The 15,482-nt window shown below is 40.6% G+C and overlaps 1 protein-coding gene across 3 annotated transcripts in view; it reads right to left on the bottom strand.

The window, feature by feature from the left end:
- The window catches only part of GOLM2 (golgi membrane protein 2), a 105,586-nt gene extending 93,661 nt beyond the window's left edge, over window positions 1-11,925 (bottom strand). For 2 of the 3 annotated variants that reach the window (XM_044232068.1, XM_044232069.1), the window contains exon 1: window positions 11,325-11,925. In XM_044232068.1, coding sequence (XP_044088003.1) covers window positions 11,325-11,651 — 327 coding nt within the window. In that variant the 5' untranslated portion in view covers window positions 11,652-11,925. The remainder of the gene's footprint in view (window positions 1-11,324) is intronic. The other variant, XM_044232071.1, reaches the window with a different exon arrangement.
- Between the last annotated feature and the right edge of the window lie 3,557 nt (window positions 11,926-15,482).

Raw genomic sequence — 15,482 nt, forward strand, 5'->3', positions numbered from 1 at the left:
GATTGAAATATTCTATATTATTAAGATTCAATTCACTCCAAATTGATTTCTAGATTTACTATGGGCTGAATTGTGTGCTCAAAAAGATAATGTTGAAGTCCTGACCTCCCAGTACCTGTGAATGACCCTTACTTGGAAAGAGAGCCACTGTAGATGTAATCAAGTTAAAACAGAGTCATACTGAATTAAGGCAGAGTTTAATCCAATTTGGCCAGTATCTTGAGAAGAAGAGAAAACAGAATTAGGGAAGAAAACACCATGTGAAGAGACAAAAGATATACAGACATATTGGGAAGACAGCTATAGAAGATGGAAACAAGAGACCAGAGTTCTGCTGCCATAAGCCAAGGAACACCTGATGTTATCAGAAGCTAGAAGAATCTTAGGCCTAGAGGCTCCACTGGGAATACGATGCTGACAACACCTTAATTTTGGACTTCCTTTCTCCAAAATTGTAAGATAACAAGTTTTGCGGGTTTTTTAAAGTTTCTGGGTTTGGGTTTTTTTTTTTTTTTTTTTTTAAGATTGATTTATTTATTTTAGAAGACAGAGAAAGAGAAAGAAAGTGGGGTAGGGGCAGAGGGAGAGACTCTTCAAGCAGATTCCTTACTAAGTATAGATTCCCCTGTGGGACTTGATCCCACCACCCATGAGATCATGACCTGAGTCCAAACAAAGAGTTGGAGGCACTCAGGTACCTCAAGTTTCTGTTGTTTTAGGCCACTCAGTTTGTGGTGCTTTGTTATAGACCTAAGCAACTAATACACATAGTGAATACTCTAAAGTTATTTAATTTGTTGGTGAGATACTGCTCTTATATAATATCACATAATATATTTTATATAATTTTACATTTTCTCTTTTAAAAAGATTTATTTGTTTGTTTGTTTATTTATTTATTTGAGGGAGTGGGTGCACACATGAAAGAGACAGGGCAGGGTTAGAGAGAAAGAATCTTTAAAGAGACTGCCCACTAAGCATAGAGCCCAGTGCGGGGTTTGATGTCATGACCTGAGCCGAAACCAAGAGTCAGTGGTTTAAGCAACTGAGCCACCCAGGTTCCCCTAATTTTATATACTTATAAACACACATATAAAATACTGTGTGGCAACACAGTTTACTGGAAAGAGCAAGGGTTGTCGTAATCAAAGACCTGAGTTTAGAATTCTGCTTTACCTCTTAAGCCTGTTTCTTCATTCATAAAATGAGAAGATTAATGAAATAAAATATGTTAACACCTGTCCAGTACAGAGTATGACATTCAGTAATGTTAGTTCCTTTTTTTCCTGGGTATATTGGTATAGTTAGTCTTGTACTGTTCTCTTTAAGCTTTAATATATTAATTAAGCTGACAATAATATATTGAGCACTTACTCTATAATAAAAAGATCTTTGAAACCTGTCCCCATTTTTCTTTTCTGTCTCCTTTTATTTTCATATTTCTCCACTTTCTTTTGCTTCCATATTAAGGAACAGTGATCCCCAAGAGGTTCCAAAGAGATCATAAATTGATCCTTGAAAAATGATGGCTACATTGGGTGCCTGGATGGCTCAGTTAAGTGTTTGCCTTGACCCAGTCTTCCTGCTCAGTGGGGACTCTGCTTTCTCCCTCTCTTTCTGCCCCTCCCCTCAAATTGGGTATGCATGCTCTCTTTCTCAAATAAATAAATAAAATCTTTAAAAAAAAAAAAAAAGAAAAAGAAAAGAAAACTGATGGCTACGATTTAGTTATGCAGAGAAAAGGTAAAAGGACATTCCAGGAGCTTCCTTCCATCTGCTTGACAGAGGAAGAGAAACAATCCTTAATTGTGTGGTATGATACCTGTCCTCTGAGTAATAAGGAGAACTTTGTAGATTGTGACTTCATTAAGCAAGAAGAACTAATTTTTTTGTGGCTGAAGACCTAAATTTTCCCCATTTTAGCTTCTTCCTTGGATGAAAATTAACATTTCCTTTGACTGAAAGTCCAAGGTTCCCTTTAGACACAGCTAGCTAGGAATATACTATTTCCAGCTTCCCCCACTGCCTCAAGGTTCTCTTTCTGATTCCCAAATAACTTTATCTAATTTTCCTGCCATTATTTCTTCCTGGCCAGATAGGTCCTCCTTTGAACAATGTTGCCCGTTACCTTCCATGTCTGATTCTTGGTCTCTGGCAAACTAGGTCCTTCCCCTAAGGATGAATTCAAACCTTATCAACAGGAAGCCTTTTCTATTTAATATAAAATGATATATTGGTACCTTATAATTTCAATCCTATATATTTAATTTAAATTCACCTTGGGGCAAAACTGTGTCTCGTTAGATGATTAACAGAGACCTCATCAACTAACATTTTTCACTCTTAAACTTGACCCTACTTAGCATTTTGTACTGATCTATCCTGCCCTTCCTTCCTTCTTCAAAAAAAATTTTTTTAAGATTTTATTTATTTATTTGACAGACAGAGATCATAAGCAGGCAGAGAGGCAGGCAGAGAGGAGGAAGCAGAGAGCCCTATGCGGGGCTTGATCCCAGGACCCTGGGATCATGACCTGAGCCGAAGGCAGAGGCTTTAACCCACTGAGCCACCCAGGTGCCCCTCTTCTTCAAATTTTTATCCCTTGTCTTTAATAGCACCTATTCCTCTCTCATCATATCTGTCTCCTATTGAATGTTTATATATCCTGTGCTTCCATTTTTAACCCTAATTTCAGGAGATCATGGGAGCCAAAGGCCACTGAAGCCACTCCATGGGAAGACCTTAAAAGTTAGACATCAGAATTAATGCAGTGAAATAGCCACTCTGAATTTAAGTTTTGAAGAAAATCAGATTTGCTTTAAGGGTAGGAACCGACTGAAAGAAATACAGACCTGGGCAAGGAGACTAGCTAGGAAGCTACTGCTGTTTCCTTTCCAGTCAATTCTTTATTCTGCAACCACGAAGATATTTTTTAACTCAATCTGATCAAGGAATACCTCTCTATGTTAAATCACTGAATACCAGATGCTAGGTATCACAGATGACACCAAAAATTTTTTAATTAATTAATTAATTATTTATCTGATAGAGAGCACAAGCAGGCAGAGAGAGATGGGAAGCAGGCTCCCCACTGAGCAGAGAGCCTGATGCGGGGCTCAATCCCAGGACCCTGGGATCATGACCTGAGCCAAAGGCAGAGGCTTTAACCCACTGAGCCACCCAGGTGCCCCGACACCAAAATTTCTAACCTCAGTCTTAATAATGGTTGCATGGCCAAGAAAATATGAAAGTGATACAGTCTGGAGAGGAGGTATGAATTTTGTATGGTTTATGAATAATTTGAGGTAGCAATTAAATTACAGCTAGAACTTGGTCAGATTATGACTGATGAGGCAGAGGCCAAGACAGGAATTATCTTGTGCAGCATATTACAAGACCTGTAGAAGGTTGATCCTCAAATCACAGAGGAACTGGCAGGCTCCAGGGCAGTCAGCTAAGAAAAATATGGGAGGAGTCAATGAAGCCTAATTTAAAATGGACCAGGAAATGGGGGAGGAAAAAAAAAAGTCAAATAACCACGGGCAATGGGTGAGGCATGTAGGCTGGAGGTGGGACCTGTTCTAGGCAGGAACTCTCTACATCCTGGAAAGAAGACAGGATGTAGCTGCAGAATAATAGCTAGTATAACACTTACTGAACCAATTTATCTATCTGTTGATCTTTCTATCTTTCTTTCTCTTTCTTTCTTTCTCAATATATGGTATGCATTATTCTGAACATGTTAATAAATTTATTCATTTAAACTTTATAAGAAAAAGAGGTAACTATTATTATCCTCATTTTACAGATGAGGAAAGTGAGGCAGAGAGAAATCACTTGCCCAAAGTTAAACACATAAGTAAATGGCAGCACCAGGATTTGAGTCCACAGCAATAAATATCCAGTGTGCCAAGGTTTTATGCGCATACACACACACACACACACACACACACTGAGCATATTTTGGGGGGAAAAAGGTAATATGCTTCCCATCCTCCTTTCTGGCACATAATTTTTTCCCTATTTAACCACAGGTATATACTACCTCAGGGAAGACTGGTTGTTAAAAGCAAAAGAGATTATTTATTGTTCAGCTCCAAACCTCAAAACTGACCTTTTTTTTTTTTTTTTTTTTTTTGCATTTGTAATAGCGCAACAATTTGGGGGAGTACATTCTAACAGCTCCTTTTACTTTGCAAGAACCTGACTTGGCTCATTTGGACCACACAGCTTTAATATAAGATACACAGAAGAATTATTCAAGGTCAGATAAGAGAAATACCCTACACGCGGGAAATAGAAGGATAGTCCTTTCTGACGCAAAGAGGAAAGAAAGGTATTATGCGTATCATAGATTCCCCTTCTGATGGGCTGAACTGTGTTCCCCCTAAAATCCACATATTGAAGTCTCAAACTCCAGTACCTCAGAATGTAACCTATTTGGAAATAAGGTCTTTAAAGAGGTGATTAAGTTAAAATGAGGCTATTAGCATCGGGCCTTCATCCATTATGACTCGTGTCCTTATAAGAAAAGGAAGAGACGCTAAGGATTTGTGCGCAAAGCAGGTCAGGCAGGGAGGGAGGACCACAATCATGTGCTAACAAAGTTGCAAGAGGGCAGCCATCTGCAAACCAAGGAGAGAGGCTCCAGAAGGAACAAATCTTCTGTACTTCAACCTTGGATTTCTAGTCTATGGAACTGTGAGAACATAAAATTTCTGTTGTTTTCAGCCATCCAGTCTGCAGTATTTTGCATGGGAGTCCTAGCAAACTAACAGAACCCTCTGGATCAACTCCTTTAGAGGATGGCAAAAAATAAGATAAATATGGGGGAATCCCACAGAAGTGGGCCTTGCTTCTTACTTTCCCAGACAACTTATGCTCCCTTAAGTTATTTCTGTGTTCTATCAGCTCAGATAACAGAGGTAACAGATTGAAAATGGGAGGACAGTACAATAAGTTGGAAGATGTCCAATATCACCTTTCTGATTCCTTTGCAGCTGGGATTTCTGGACTCCCAAAGCTACCCTGACAGTAGCAAACCTAGCACCTAGATCTTCGTCTCTAATACCATTTTTCAATGAAAGAAACCAAGTCTTGTTGGAGAAATTGCTGATTCGAGGACTGGGGCAGGAAATCTACAACGTAAACCTGGAGCATCTTTTATTGCCAGAAAGTAAGGAAGGGGCATGTCACAGCAATGGGTATTATGTCAAAGGGATGCAAGAAGCAACTCAAAGAGCTCCCAATGGTCAACTGGAATAATTTGAGCAACTGGAATAATTTGAGCAAAAAAATAAAGTGACATTGGATTATAACCTGAAGTATAAAATAAATATCCATGAGTCCATACTAATATAAATAAATGACTTAATTAATCAATTAATTAAGGAAAAAGAGACAAAGGTCCATGCAGAAGGTTTTCAAATAATTTATACAGATACTTCGACCTTAAGGAGGTAAGGGTATAACTCCCATTCATTTTAAGTGTGGGCTGCACACAGTAACTTCCTTCCAAAGAGTACAGTGTGGAAAAAGAGGAAAAAAAGAGTAACTCTATGGTAGACAAACAGGACAAACACTACTTCAAGCCAGGTGATCAAGGTTAACATCAACAGTGAGAAGTCATTTTGAGAGATGTACTACTAATATGATGTGATAAAAATGACACTTTACCTCTGTGGTCTCCTTTCCCAAAACCATAAAAACCATAATCCTGTTCTAATCCTTAGAAGAGCATCAGACAAAACCCAACTGAGGGATATCTGACTAGTACTCCTCAAAACTGCCAAGGTCATCCAAAACAAGGCCTGAAAAACTGTCATGACCAAAAGGAGCCTACGGAGACATGAGGCTAAATGTACTCTGGATGGGATCCTAGAACAGAAAAAGGACATTAGGGAAAAAATGAGGAAACTGGAATAAAGTATGGACTTTAGTTAATAACAATGTATCAACAGGGGTTCATTAATTATGACAAATGTACCATACTAATGTAAGATGTTAATAATAAAACTAGGTGTGGGGTATATGGAAACTCTCTGTACTATTTTTTTTTTAAGATTTTATTTATTTATTTAATAGAGAGAAAGATCACAAGTAGGCAGAGAGGCAGGCGGGGGTGGGGGGAGCAGGCTTCCCACTGAGCAGAGAGCCCAATGTGGGGCTTGATCCCAGGACCCTGAGATCATGACCTAAGCTGAAGGCAGAGGCTTAACGCACTGAGCCATCCAGGTACCCTTTCTGCACTATCTTTTTTTTTTTTTTTAAAGATTTTATTTATTTATTTGACAGACAGAGACCACAAATAGGCAGAGAGGCAGGCAGAGAGGGAGGAGGAAGCAGGCTCCCTGCTGAGCAGAGAGCCCGATGCAGGGCTCGATCCCAGGACCCTGGGATCATGACCCGAGCTGAAGGCAGAGGCTTTAACCCACTGAGCCACCCAGGCGCCCCCTTTCTGCACTATCTTTGCAGTAATTTCATATATCTATAATTGTTATAAAATAAAAGTTTATTTAATTTTTTTATTTTTTAAATATTTTATTTATTTATTTGAGAGACAGAGCATGAGCAGAGGAAGTGGCAGAGGGAGCAGCAGACTCCCTGTCTAGCAAGGAGCCAGATGCCGGGCTCCAACCTAGGACTCCAGGATCATGACCTAAGCTGAAGGCAGACACTTAACCAACTGAGCCACCTAGGTGCCCTATTTAATTTTTTTAAATATTTGTTTATTTATTCCAGAGAGAGAGAGAGACAGAGAGAGTGTGTGGTGAGTGGGGAGAAGGGCAGAGGCAGAGGGGAAACAGACCTCTACTGAGCATGAAGCCCGAGGAGGGGGCCCCACCCCATCCCTCTGAGAGGCCCAGAGTTCATGACAGCAGCTGAAACCAAGAGTAGGCTGCTCAACCAACTGAACCAGCCAGGCGCCTCTAAAAGTTTATTTAAAAAAAGAAAAGAAAAAGCCTGAGCAAGAACTGCCTTGCCAACACCCCCTACACATGCATACTAACTAAAGCAACTCAGCAGGGCAAAGGGATTTTTGGTGTGAAACATCTATTGGAAGGAGGTGGGCATATAGGGGGTGATGCCTCCATAGGATCATGGTCTCCAAAAGACTATAAAAGAAATGCCTCATCAGGCATCCAAACACCACTGTTGACACTTAAGAAAAAGACTCTAGAAGACCCCCAAAATGACAAGCAATTCTGAGGTCACTGCCCACACTGCCCACACTTAACTTACACCTCAGACTACCATGACAATAAGAATGTTAGTAGGACACCTTAGGATGCAGTTAAGGAAATCTCAAACAACAGGAAAATTTTTTATCTCAAGTAACAAGTGCCAATTATTCTATTACAATATTCTACCCTGTAACCTTCAGTGCCTCAGCCATTCCTCAGGTTAACTCTCCTGGTACTCTTGACCTATCCATTTCAGGTATCACATGCAGAAGAAACATCTGACAGAAGTGAGACTCTTGGGTTTTTTGTTTTGGGATTTTTTTTTTTTTTTTAAGATTTTATTTATTTATTTAGTTATTTGAGAGGGAGAGAGCACAAGCTGGGGGAGGGGTAGAGGGAGAAACAGGCTCCCCGCTGAACAGGGAGCCAGAAGCAGGGCTCCATCTCAGGACCCCAGGATCACGACCTCACCTGAAGGCAGACACTCAATCAACTGAGCCACCCAGGCACTTAAGGGAGACTCTTTTGAAAAGCACTTGTCGGGTATTCTGCAGAATGTCACGCAGTATGAATTTGTCTGATGCTTTCTCATGATTAGACTGGGGATTTTAGATTTGGGGTAAGAATATTTTAGAATGTCATTCTTTTTTTTTTTTTTTTAAAGATTTTATTTATTTATTTGACAGAGAGAAATCACAAGTAGGCAGAGAGGCAGGCAGAGAGAGAGGGAAGCAGGCTCCCTGCTGAGCAGAGAGCCCGATGCGGGACTCGATCCCAGGACCCTGAGATCATGACCTGAGCCGAAGACAGCGGCTTAACCCACTGAGCCACCCAGGCACCCTAGAATGTCATTCTTTAAGGAGCAAGGAAAACTTCCCCTCACAACTCACCAGCCACATCAAAAGCCCCTCATTAAATTAATCACTAGGAAGAAAAATGAAATTACCATAATCAGTTTAGATCTATCAGGACTTAGCCCTGAGTCACAAGGGAAAGATATAGATCAGACAAAATAGGGCTGGTCTGCAAAAATGAAGTGGGGTGTGAGTGGACACTGAGCAGGCCACCACCAGTGTCTATAGATAAAAATCCTAAAAGGCAGAGCCTCTATTCAAGAGACTACATTAAATGAACACATCTGTTTTAAAATGAACAAGACACTTTTCTTTGACTAATTTACTTCTTCCTCCAACACTATCACCACCCAGAGCAATTTTTACATCAGTTATAGAAAATAATAAAGCTTTAGGGCTTTGTTTTTTCTACAGTCTGATTTGTAAGTTAAGTTTGATATTTCCATATATGTGATCTCAGATCTGTACAATACGTAGGTAGGTATTATGATCCCCATTTTACAGATGAGGAAATGAACCCAATGTAGTTAAATAAGTTGCCCAACATCACATAGCTAGAAATTAAATCACAATTCTAAGCTACATTGCAGTCTTCAAAACTTAAAATGTTTTCTAAGTTACCATATACTTCCCCGGATATATATAAAGGAAACATCTCTAAAAGAGAACTTGCATCTACAGCTCCTCTAGACCAAAACTAGCCTATTAGCGGCTCAAGGCCCCCTCAACCCCAAGAACAAACATGCACAAGCATTCCAACAAAGTTGCTGTAGCTAGCTCAAAATATGGAACTGACATACAAGTGAGAGATTCAGATGCGTGAGCCAGCTGCATAAATTTTCGAAACAAAAGTAGTTAAGACACCTATGGTAATATTTCCCAAACTATTGTGCTTCGCTGGATTTTTCTGTACCATGCTAACAAGTAGGCCATGAAAATAGTAATCTGTGATCAAATTAACTGAGAGATCAGGTTAAACAAAATTAAATAGGCTTATTTACCAAGAGAGCCTTTATATGCTAGCAGGCATTATGAACTCCCAAGAAGAGTATATTCTACTTAAAATGTTTAACATTTCCCTCCAAAATAGTTTTCCTTTTTAATCCTGACCACTTACCAACAATTCTTAGGAGAGTATTCTGTTTAACACCATTTTGAGAAACACTATTCTACAGGGAAAGCAAAGGCCCAAGAACAGAGTCCATTATTAGGGAGCTGGAAGAAACACAGTGAAGAAGGTAGGAAGCAATCTGTGAAGAGTTCATTATTATAGAAGCAAGAAAGGAGATGGTTTCTAAAAAGAGTCAACAGAACCAGACTACTGAGAGATTAAATAGATTGATAAAAAAAATTTTTGGATTGGATTAGGAAAACTGTCACTTGTGACCTTTAAGAGAACAGCTTAAGAAAAGGGGAGGAAAGAAGGCTGGCAAGCATAATAAAAAAAGATTAGGATGGAAATGATAAAAAAAAGTCGATGAAGCATTTCTAGACCACCAATAATTGTAGTTTAGCAGTGAAAGGGAAAAAAAAAAAAGAGAGAAATTGGTGGGGTGCCTGGGTGGTTCAGTCCATTAAGCATCTTTCTTCATCTTGGTTGTGATCCTGGGTTTGGGATGGAGCCCCGCACACTGCTCCCAGCTTTGAGGAACCTGCTTCTCCCTCTCCCTCTGCTGCTCCCCCTGCTTGTGCTCTCTCTGCCAAATAAATGTATAAAATCTTTAAAAAAAAAAGAAAGAAAAGAAAAGAAAAAGACATCCTTAAGTGAAAATGACTCTTAAAAAAAATTAAAGAAAAAAAGAAATTGGTTGGTTGGAAAAAGGTAGTATATAGTAGAATGAAAAAAAATTTGGAATGGGGGACACCTGTACCTGGTTGATGGTAAAAGGGAAAACATGCTAAAACATAATCACAGACTAGTAGTTGGAAGAAACGGAACAGAGTATAATGACTAGAAAAAACTTATCTTTCCTCTTAGATTGGAGAGAATTTGAAGAGCAATGCCTAGGCAAGTCTAACGACCTTATTTTAATACTCCAAAATTTCATAGATTTCTGCATACTACACCCAAGAGAATTTTTCAATCTTTATAGTTCAGTGTGTAGCATGTATATAAATTTGCTGATGTGTTGTTCCTCTCAGAGGACGTCTACATATGTGCAAAAGAAGAGGGTTATAGAACAGCAGTTACCTGAGGGCCCCAATCTGCATGGAGGAAGATGAAAATAAGGAAGCTGGAGATCCAATTTATAATGCCTTGGTACAAAAGATTTTGACATTCAAAATAAAAACTTACAATAATAATAGGAACACAAACAAAAAATGTGAAGATTACCGTAGAAGGGTCCAGAAAAAAGGCATCTATTTAGCCTACCCCGAAATTTTCACAACTCTGCTGTACCAACAGAAGTTGCATAAGTCATAAATTAATAATGTAACTCCTATATGCTGGTGAGTGAGAAAAAAAGACTACTCAGTAGCAGGTCTAGATACAGTCCAACCTCAAACTTTTTAAATTTAAACTTTGTATGGCTTTCCATTTACATAAAACACCAACCCTAAGAGCCACTTAAGCATAAAAATTTTCATTTTTATTTCTCTGACATGAGATTCTGTTGCTTAGAACATAATTATAGATTCTACCTTTTTGGCTAATTTCATTAACAATTCAAATTGAGTACATAATTTTGTATTAACTATGTCCAAGTCACAATTCTGGCTCATATGTGGCTCCAGAGCCCATTTACTGTAACCCTTTGATACAAAAAATGTAGTAACATCTGATTCTTCAACTACTTAACATACCAACCTACACAGTTTAAGAAAAGTCATACTGCTTAAAAAATATGTAAGAACATGAGTTAGAGGTTTCTTTCTTTAATTAATTAAAGAAATTAATATTGATCTGTATGCACGGAATAAGGATAAGGCAACAATACCAACACCAAATCTGGCAATCTCCAGACTGGTGTCTGTGTAAACCTAAGGCTGCCACATAGGCCAGACGACTACTACTGCCAGCTCAGCAGCTGAGCTTGGAGAAAAGGCGGCATCCACACACAGGCCACTCTAGAGAACCAGAACTTACGGCCAGTTTCGTCTGGTAGAGACTGGAGAACGTGGCAGCGATAAACCGGGAAAAGTCTGACAGAAACAGGGTTGTTGACGGTAAGGGGAGCCTCCAGGGCTGCAATCCTGGAAGGCAAAAAGCAGCCGCGGCGTGCTAACCGCCCCCCAACCCCCGGGTTGAAACTATGGGGGTTGAAAGGAGAGGGCTCGTCCTTACCTTGTCATCCTCGCATCTTTTCCCCAGGCCCTCCCTGGCCTGCAGCCGGCTGCTGAGGCGGCCGTAGTCGGCCTCCTTCTGGTCGATCTGTTTCTTGTGCGAATCCACCAAGAGCAGGAGGTCGGAATTGCGCTTCTCCAGGCGCCCACGGGCCACCTCGGTGCGCTGGACCTGGCCCTGCAGCTCCGCCACCTCCTCCTGAAGCAGGACGTGGCGGGAGGAGATACTCCAGTAGTTGAAGGCGAGCACCGCGATCACCACCAGCAGCACCACCAACACGAAGGAGGGCAGGCGGCCGGCCCGCCGGTTAGCTCCAAAACCCACCATGGGGTCGAACTAAGCTGTGCCCTGGGGCCTCGGCGCAGACACCTGCGGGCAGAAGCTCGGGCCTCAGAAGCTGAGTTGCCCGGGGGACACGGCCCCAGGGCCGGCCGAAGGAGGAGGCGGGCCAATCTGCCTGCCCGCGAGCCGGAGAAGGGGGCGGGGCCGCAAGCCTCAGGCCCCTCCCCGCCCCCCCTCCTCAAATCCGGCCAAAGCGCGTTCCCTAGGCTTTGAAAACGACCCGCACCAGCCGGGTGGAAGCAGGAGAACCCAGCCGCCAGCACCCGGAGCCCAACACCTCAGGGCTGGGGGGCGGGGAAAGGTGCCGGAAGGGGGTGGATTTAACTCTGGCTCCGCCCATTGGCTGGGTCCGGGTCGCTTAGGGGGCCATTGCCTAGTTTCCGCCGACGCCCCCTCTTCTCGCGAGATAATGAGTTTCTCTCGCCCTTTGCGTTCTTATCTCGCGAGTATTATCGCTGTTGGGCAGTGTTGTGTTAATTTTGGCGCTTTGTGTTGGCCCTTGGAACCGAGTTCCAATCCCTTCTGTTTTTGCGCTCTCGGTTCCTTTGACCCAGGGTTTAGAGTGTGTCAGCCCTACCTTGGTCCTTGTGAGAGTTTTGTCTTCGAAGACATCTGCGGATGCGACCGCTTTGTAGTGAAAACGTTAGGTGAGCTGTGGGCAGAAAGGGCGACTAGAAGGGTTTTGTACATAATTCAGTAAAAAAAGATGTTCTCGTTTGTGCTAATGATGTGGACAGTAAACAAAAAAAGACCATAAAATAGCGTGCCCCAAACATTACAGAGAAAAATCAAGAGAAACTAAGATTTATGACTGAAGGGGGTGGTGCCAGCCTGGTTTCCAAGGTTACTGCTTTCAAGAAAGAGAAGAACTTAAGAATGTGTGAGTTCTTTTCTTAAACTCACTGCTGCTTTTGCTTTGAGCCAGGCTTCCAAACAGAAAATCCAGAACCTGCCCTCAATAAATGGTAACTAATGCTGTTACTGAAAGCTGAAACACTCTGGGTTAGAAATAACAGCTCTTTTCCAAATTATTTTTGCATGCCTACTCTTATGTTCCCTCTCATCACAGTTTTACATGTGAGGAATCCAAGACACAGGGTGTTCCAGAAACTTTCCCAAAGTCCCATACCTTGTTTGAGGCAGAGTTCAGCTTGGATGCAGATCACTGTTCTCAAACTTCATTGCTTTTTGCATTATACCAGGCTAACCATTGCTAGATGTTCAGCATTAATCATAATGATGCAGAAAAAGCTCCCACCTCATTCTGGTTTTTTCCTGCAGGTTTCCTTTGTCCTGACATAAAAAAAAAAAAAAAAAATTGGAAGCCATTGGCTCTATCCTGTTTAAGGAGATGGAATTGCTTTATTTTTCCAACTTTAGGTTCAAGAACTTCCATGAGCATAAACCCCAAGAACAAAAAAGCTTTGGTGCTTTCATTCAAGTCAAAGTGGTATGGTTTTGAGGAAAGAAGACTTGTCATCTTTAAATAATTATTCTTTGCTTCCTGTCCATTTCAAAAATGAAGTTACTTGTCTAATGGTCCCAGAGTAGCCTGGAAGATTTATTGCACCTTCAAAGAATGATGATTTCTCTCTCATAGATACAGAAAAACAAGTAACACCAAAATAATTAATCTTTAGTTCACATCACACGTGAGCCTTTTGCTCTGGTTTCCTAAGATCAAAGAAATCAGGGCACCTGAGGCATCTCCCAGTTCAGGGAGGAGTCTGATTCTCCCTCTGCCCCTCTTTCTTCCCATGCTCTTGTGTGGTTTCTCAAAAATAAAATAAAATAAAATAAAATAAAATCTTAAAAAAAATAATGAGATCAAATGGCAAACAGAATTTGACAAGAGGGAACTAAGCAATAATGGGAAATCACTGACTGTAACGAACCTTCCCACATATCCTTTCCTCAACTTAATAATGGCCTTGCTTTGTGTAGCCAGCAGTTGAAAATTAACTATAAAGTAGTGTTAACTGCTTAAGATGTCACTCTTTCAAAAATGTTTTCATTTTTATATGGGATTCTGACCTGTAAAAGCTTAATATTTTATAAAACATGTTCACATACATTTTTTTCTGCAGATGCTTAAAAGAACTATTTGGTACTTATTGTTCCATTATTCCATTTTACAGATGCAAAAGTAACTTGTCCAAAGTTACATGTCTAGTAGGTGGCAGGGCTGAATCTTGAAAATCAGTCCTCTTTCCACTCTTCCCCCAGTGAAAAAGTTTTTATTCCATTGTGGTTACCTCTTCAACCTATTCTCCCTACAAAAAGAGCCCAATCCACATACCATCAAGACACTGTATGAGTTCTCTCCTAAAGATGGTTCTGGGTTAGGCATTAAATAAATGGAAGTAAAAGTCAATTCCTTAAGGCAGAAGATTCATAACAAAATTGGTAAACCATGTTTTTTTTTAAAGATTTTTAAAAAATTTATTTGACTGAGAGAGAGACATCACAAGTAGATACAGAGACAGGCAGAGAGAGAGAGAGGGGGAAGGAAGCAGGCTTCCTGCTGAGCAGAGAGCCCAGTGGAGGGCTCGATCTCAGGACCCTGAGATCATGACCTGAGTCGAAAGCAGAGGCTTAACCCACTGAGCCACCCAGGTGCCCCAATAAATTATGTTATTAGTATATATCCTTGATATGATGTGATGAGAATAGCACTTTGTGGTCTTCCTTCTCAAAACTCATAACTCTAGTCTAATCATGAGAAGATATATCACACAAATTCCAGTTAAGGCACAGTCTACAAAATGTCTGACCAGTAATCTTACAAACTATCAAGGTCATCAAAAACAAGGAAAATCTGAGAAACTTCCACAAGCAAAGAATCATAAGGTGCTGTAACTACTAAATATAATGTGGCATCCCGGATAGGACCCTAGAACAGAAAAACAACAACAACAACAGAAAAAAACATAAGGGGTAAAGGAGGGAAATCTGAATAAAATATGGACTTCATTTAATAATAATATATTAATTAATTGTCACAAATATACCATGCTCATATAGCATGTTGATAATGGGGGAGATCAATGTGGGGTATGTAGGAATTCTGTACCATTTTCACTTTTCCTGTATTTCTAACACTCCAAAATTATTTTTAAATCATCAGTTTCTATCTTTTGGGATATCTTTTTGGTTATCATGTACAGACAAATATGTTCACATAGCTGGAAAGGCAGTATAATCACTGAGAAATTATGTTTTAAGATTTATTTGAGGGGTAGGAGCACCTGGGTGGCTCAGTTGTTTGAGCATTAGACTCTTGGTTTTGGTTCAGGTCAAGGTCTCAGAGTCATGGGGTGGAGCCCTACCTCAGGCTCCACACTTAAGATGGAGTCTGCTTGAGAGAGTCTCATCCTCCATCTCCCTCCCCCTCCACTTCTCCCCCTGCTCATGTGCACTTTCTCTCTCTCAAATAAAGAAAACCTTTTAATTTTTATTTTTTAAAAGATTTTATTTATTTATTTGACAGACAGAGATCACAAGTAGGCAGAGAGGCAGGCAGAGAGAGAGGAGGAAGCAGACTCCCCACTAAGCAGAGAGCCCGATGTGGGGCTCAATCCCGGGACCCTGGGATCATGACCTGAACCAAAGGCAGAGGCTTAACCCACTGAGCTACCCAGGTGCCCCTAAAGTCTTTTAAAACACAAAAGAGATTTATTTGAATAAGCATCTATTATAAAGGGACAAATGAGGTTGAATAGTGGGAATTTTGTGTTTAAATGGAGTTTTCTTCAAGGGCAAAAATCGCATTGTTCATTTCTCTTGTGCAATCCAGACACTTTTTTGAGCTCAGAA

Source organism: Neovison vison, chromosome 13 (assembly GCF_020171115.1).
Source record: "Neovison vison isolate M4711 chromosome 13, ASM_NN_V1, whole genome shotgun sequence".
In the NCBI taxonomy this organism is placed as follows: Eukaryota; Metazoa; Chordata; class Mammalia; order Carnivora; family Mustelidae; genus Neogale; species Neogale vison.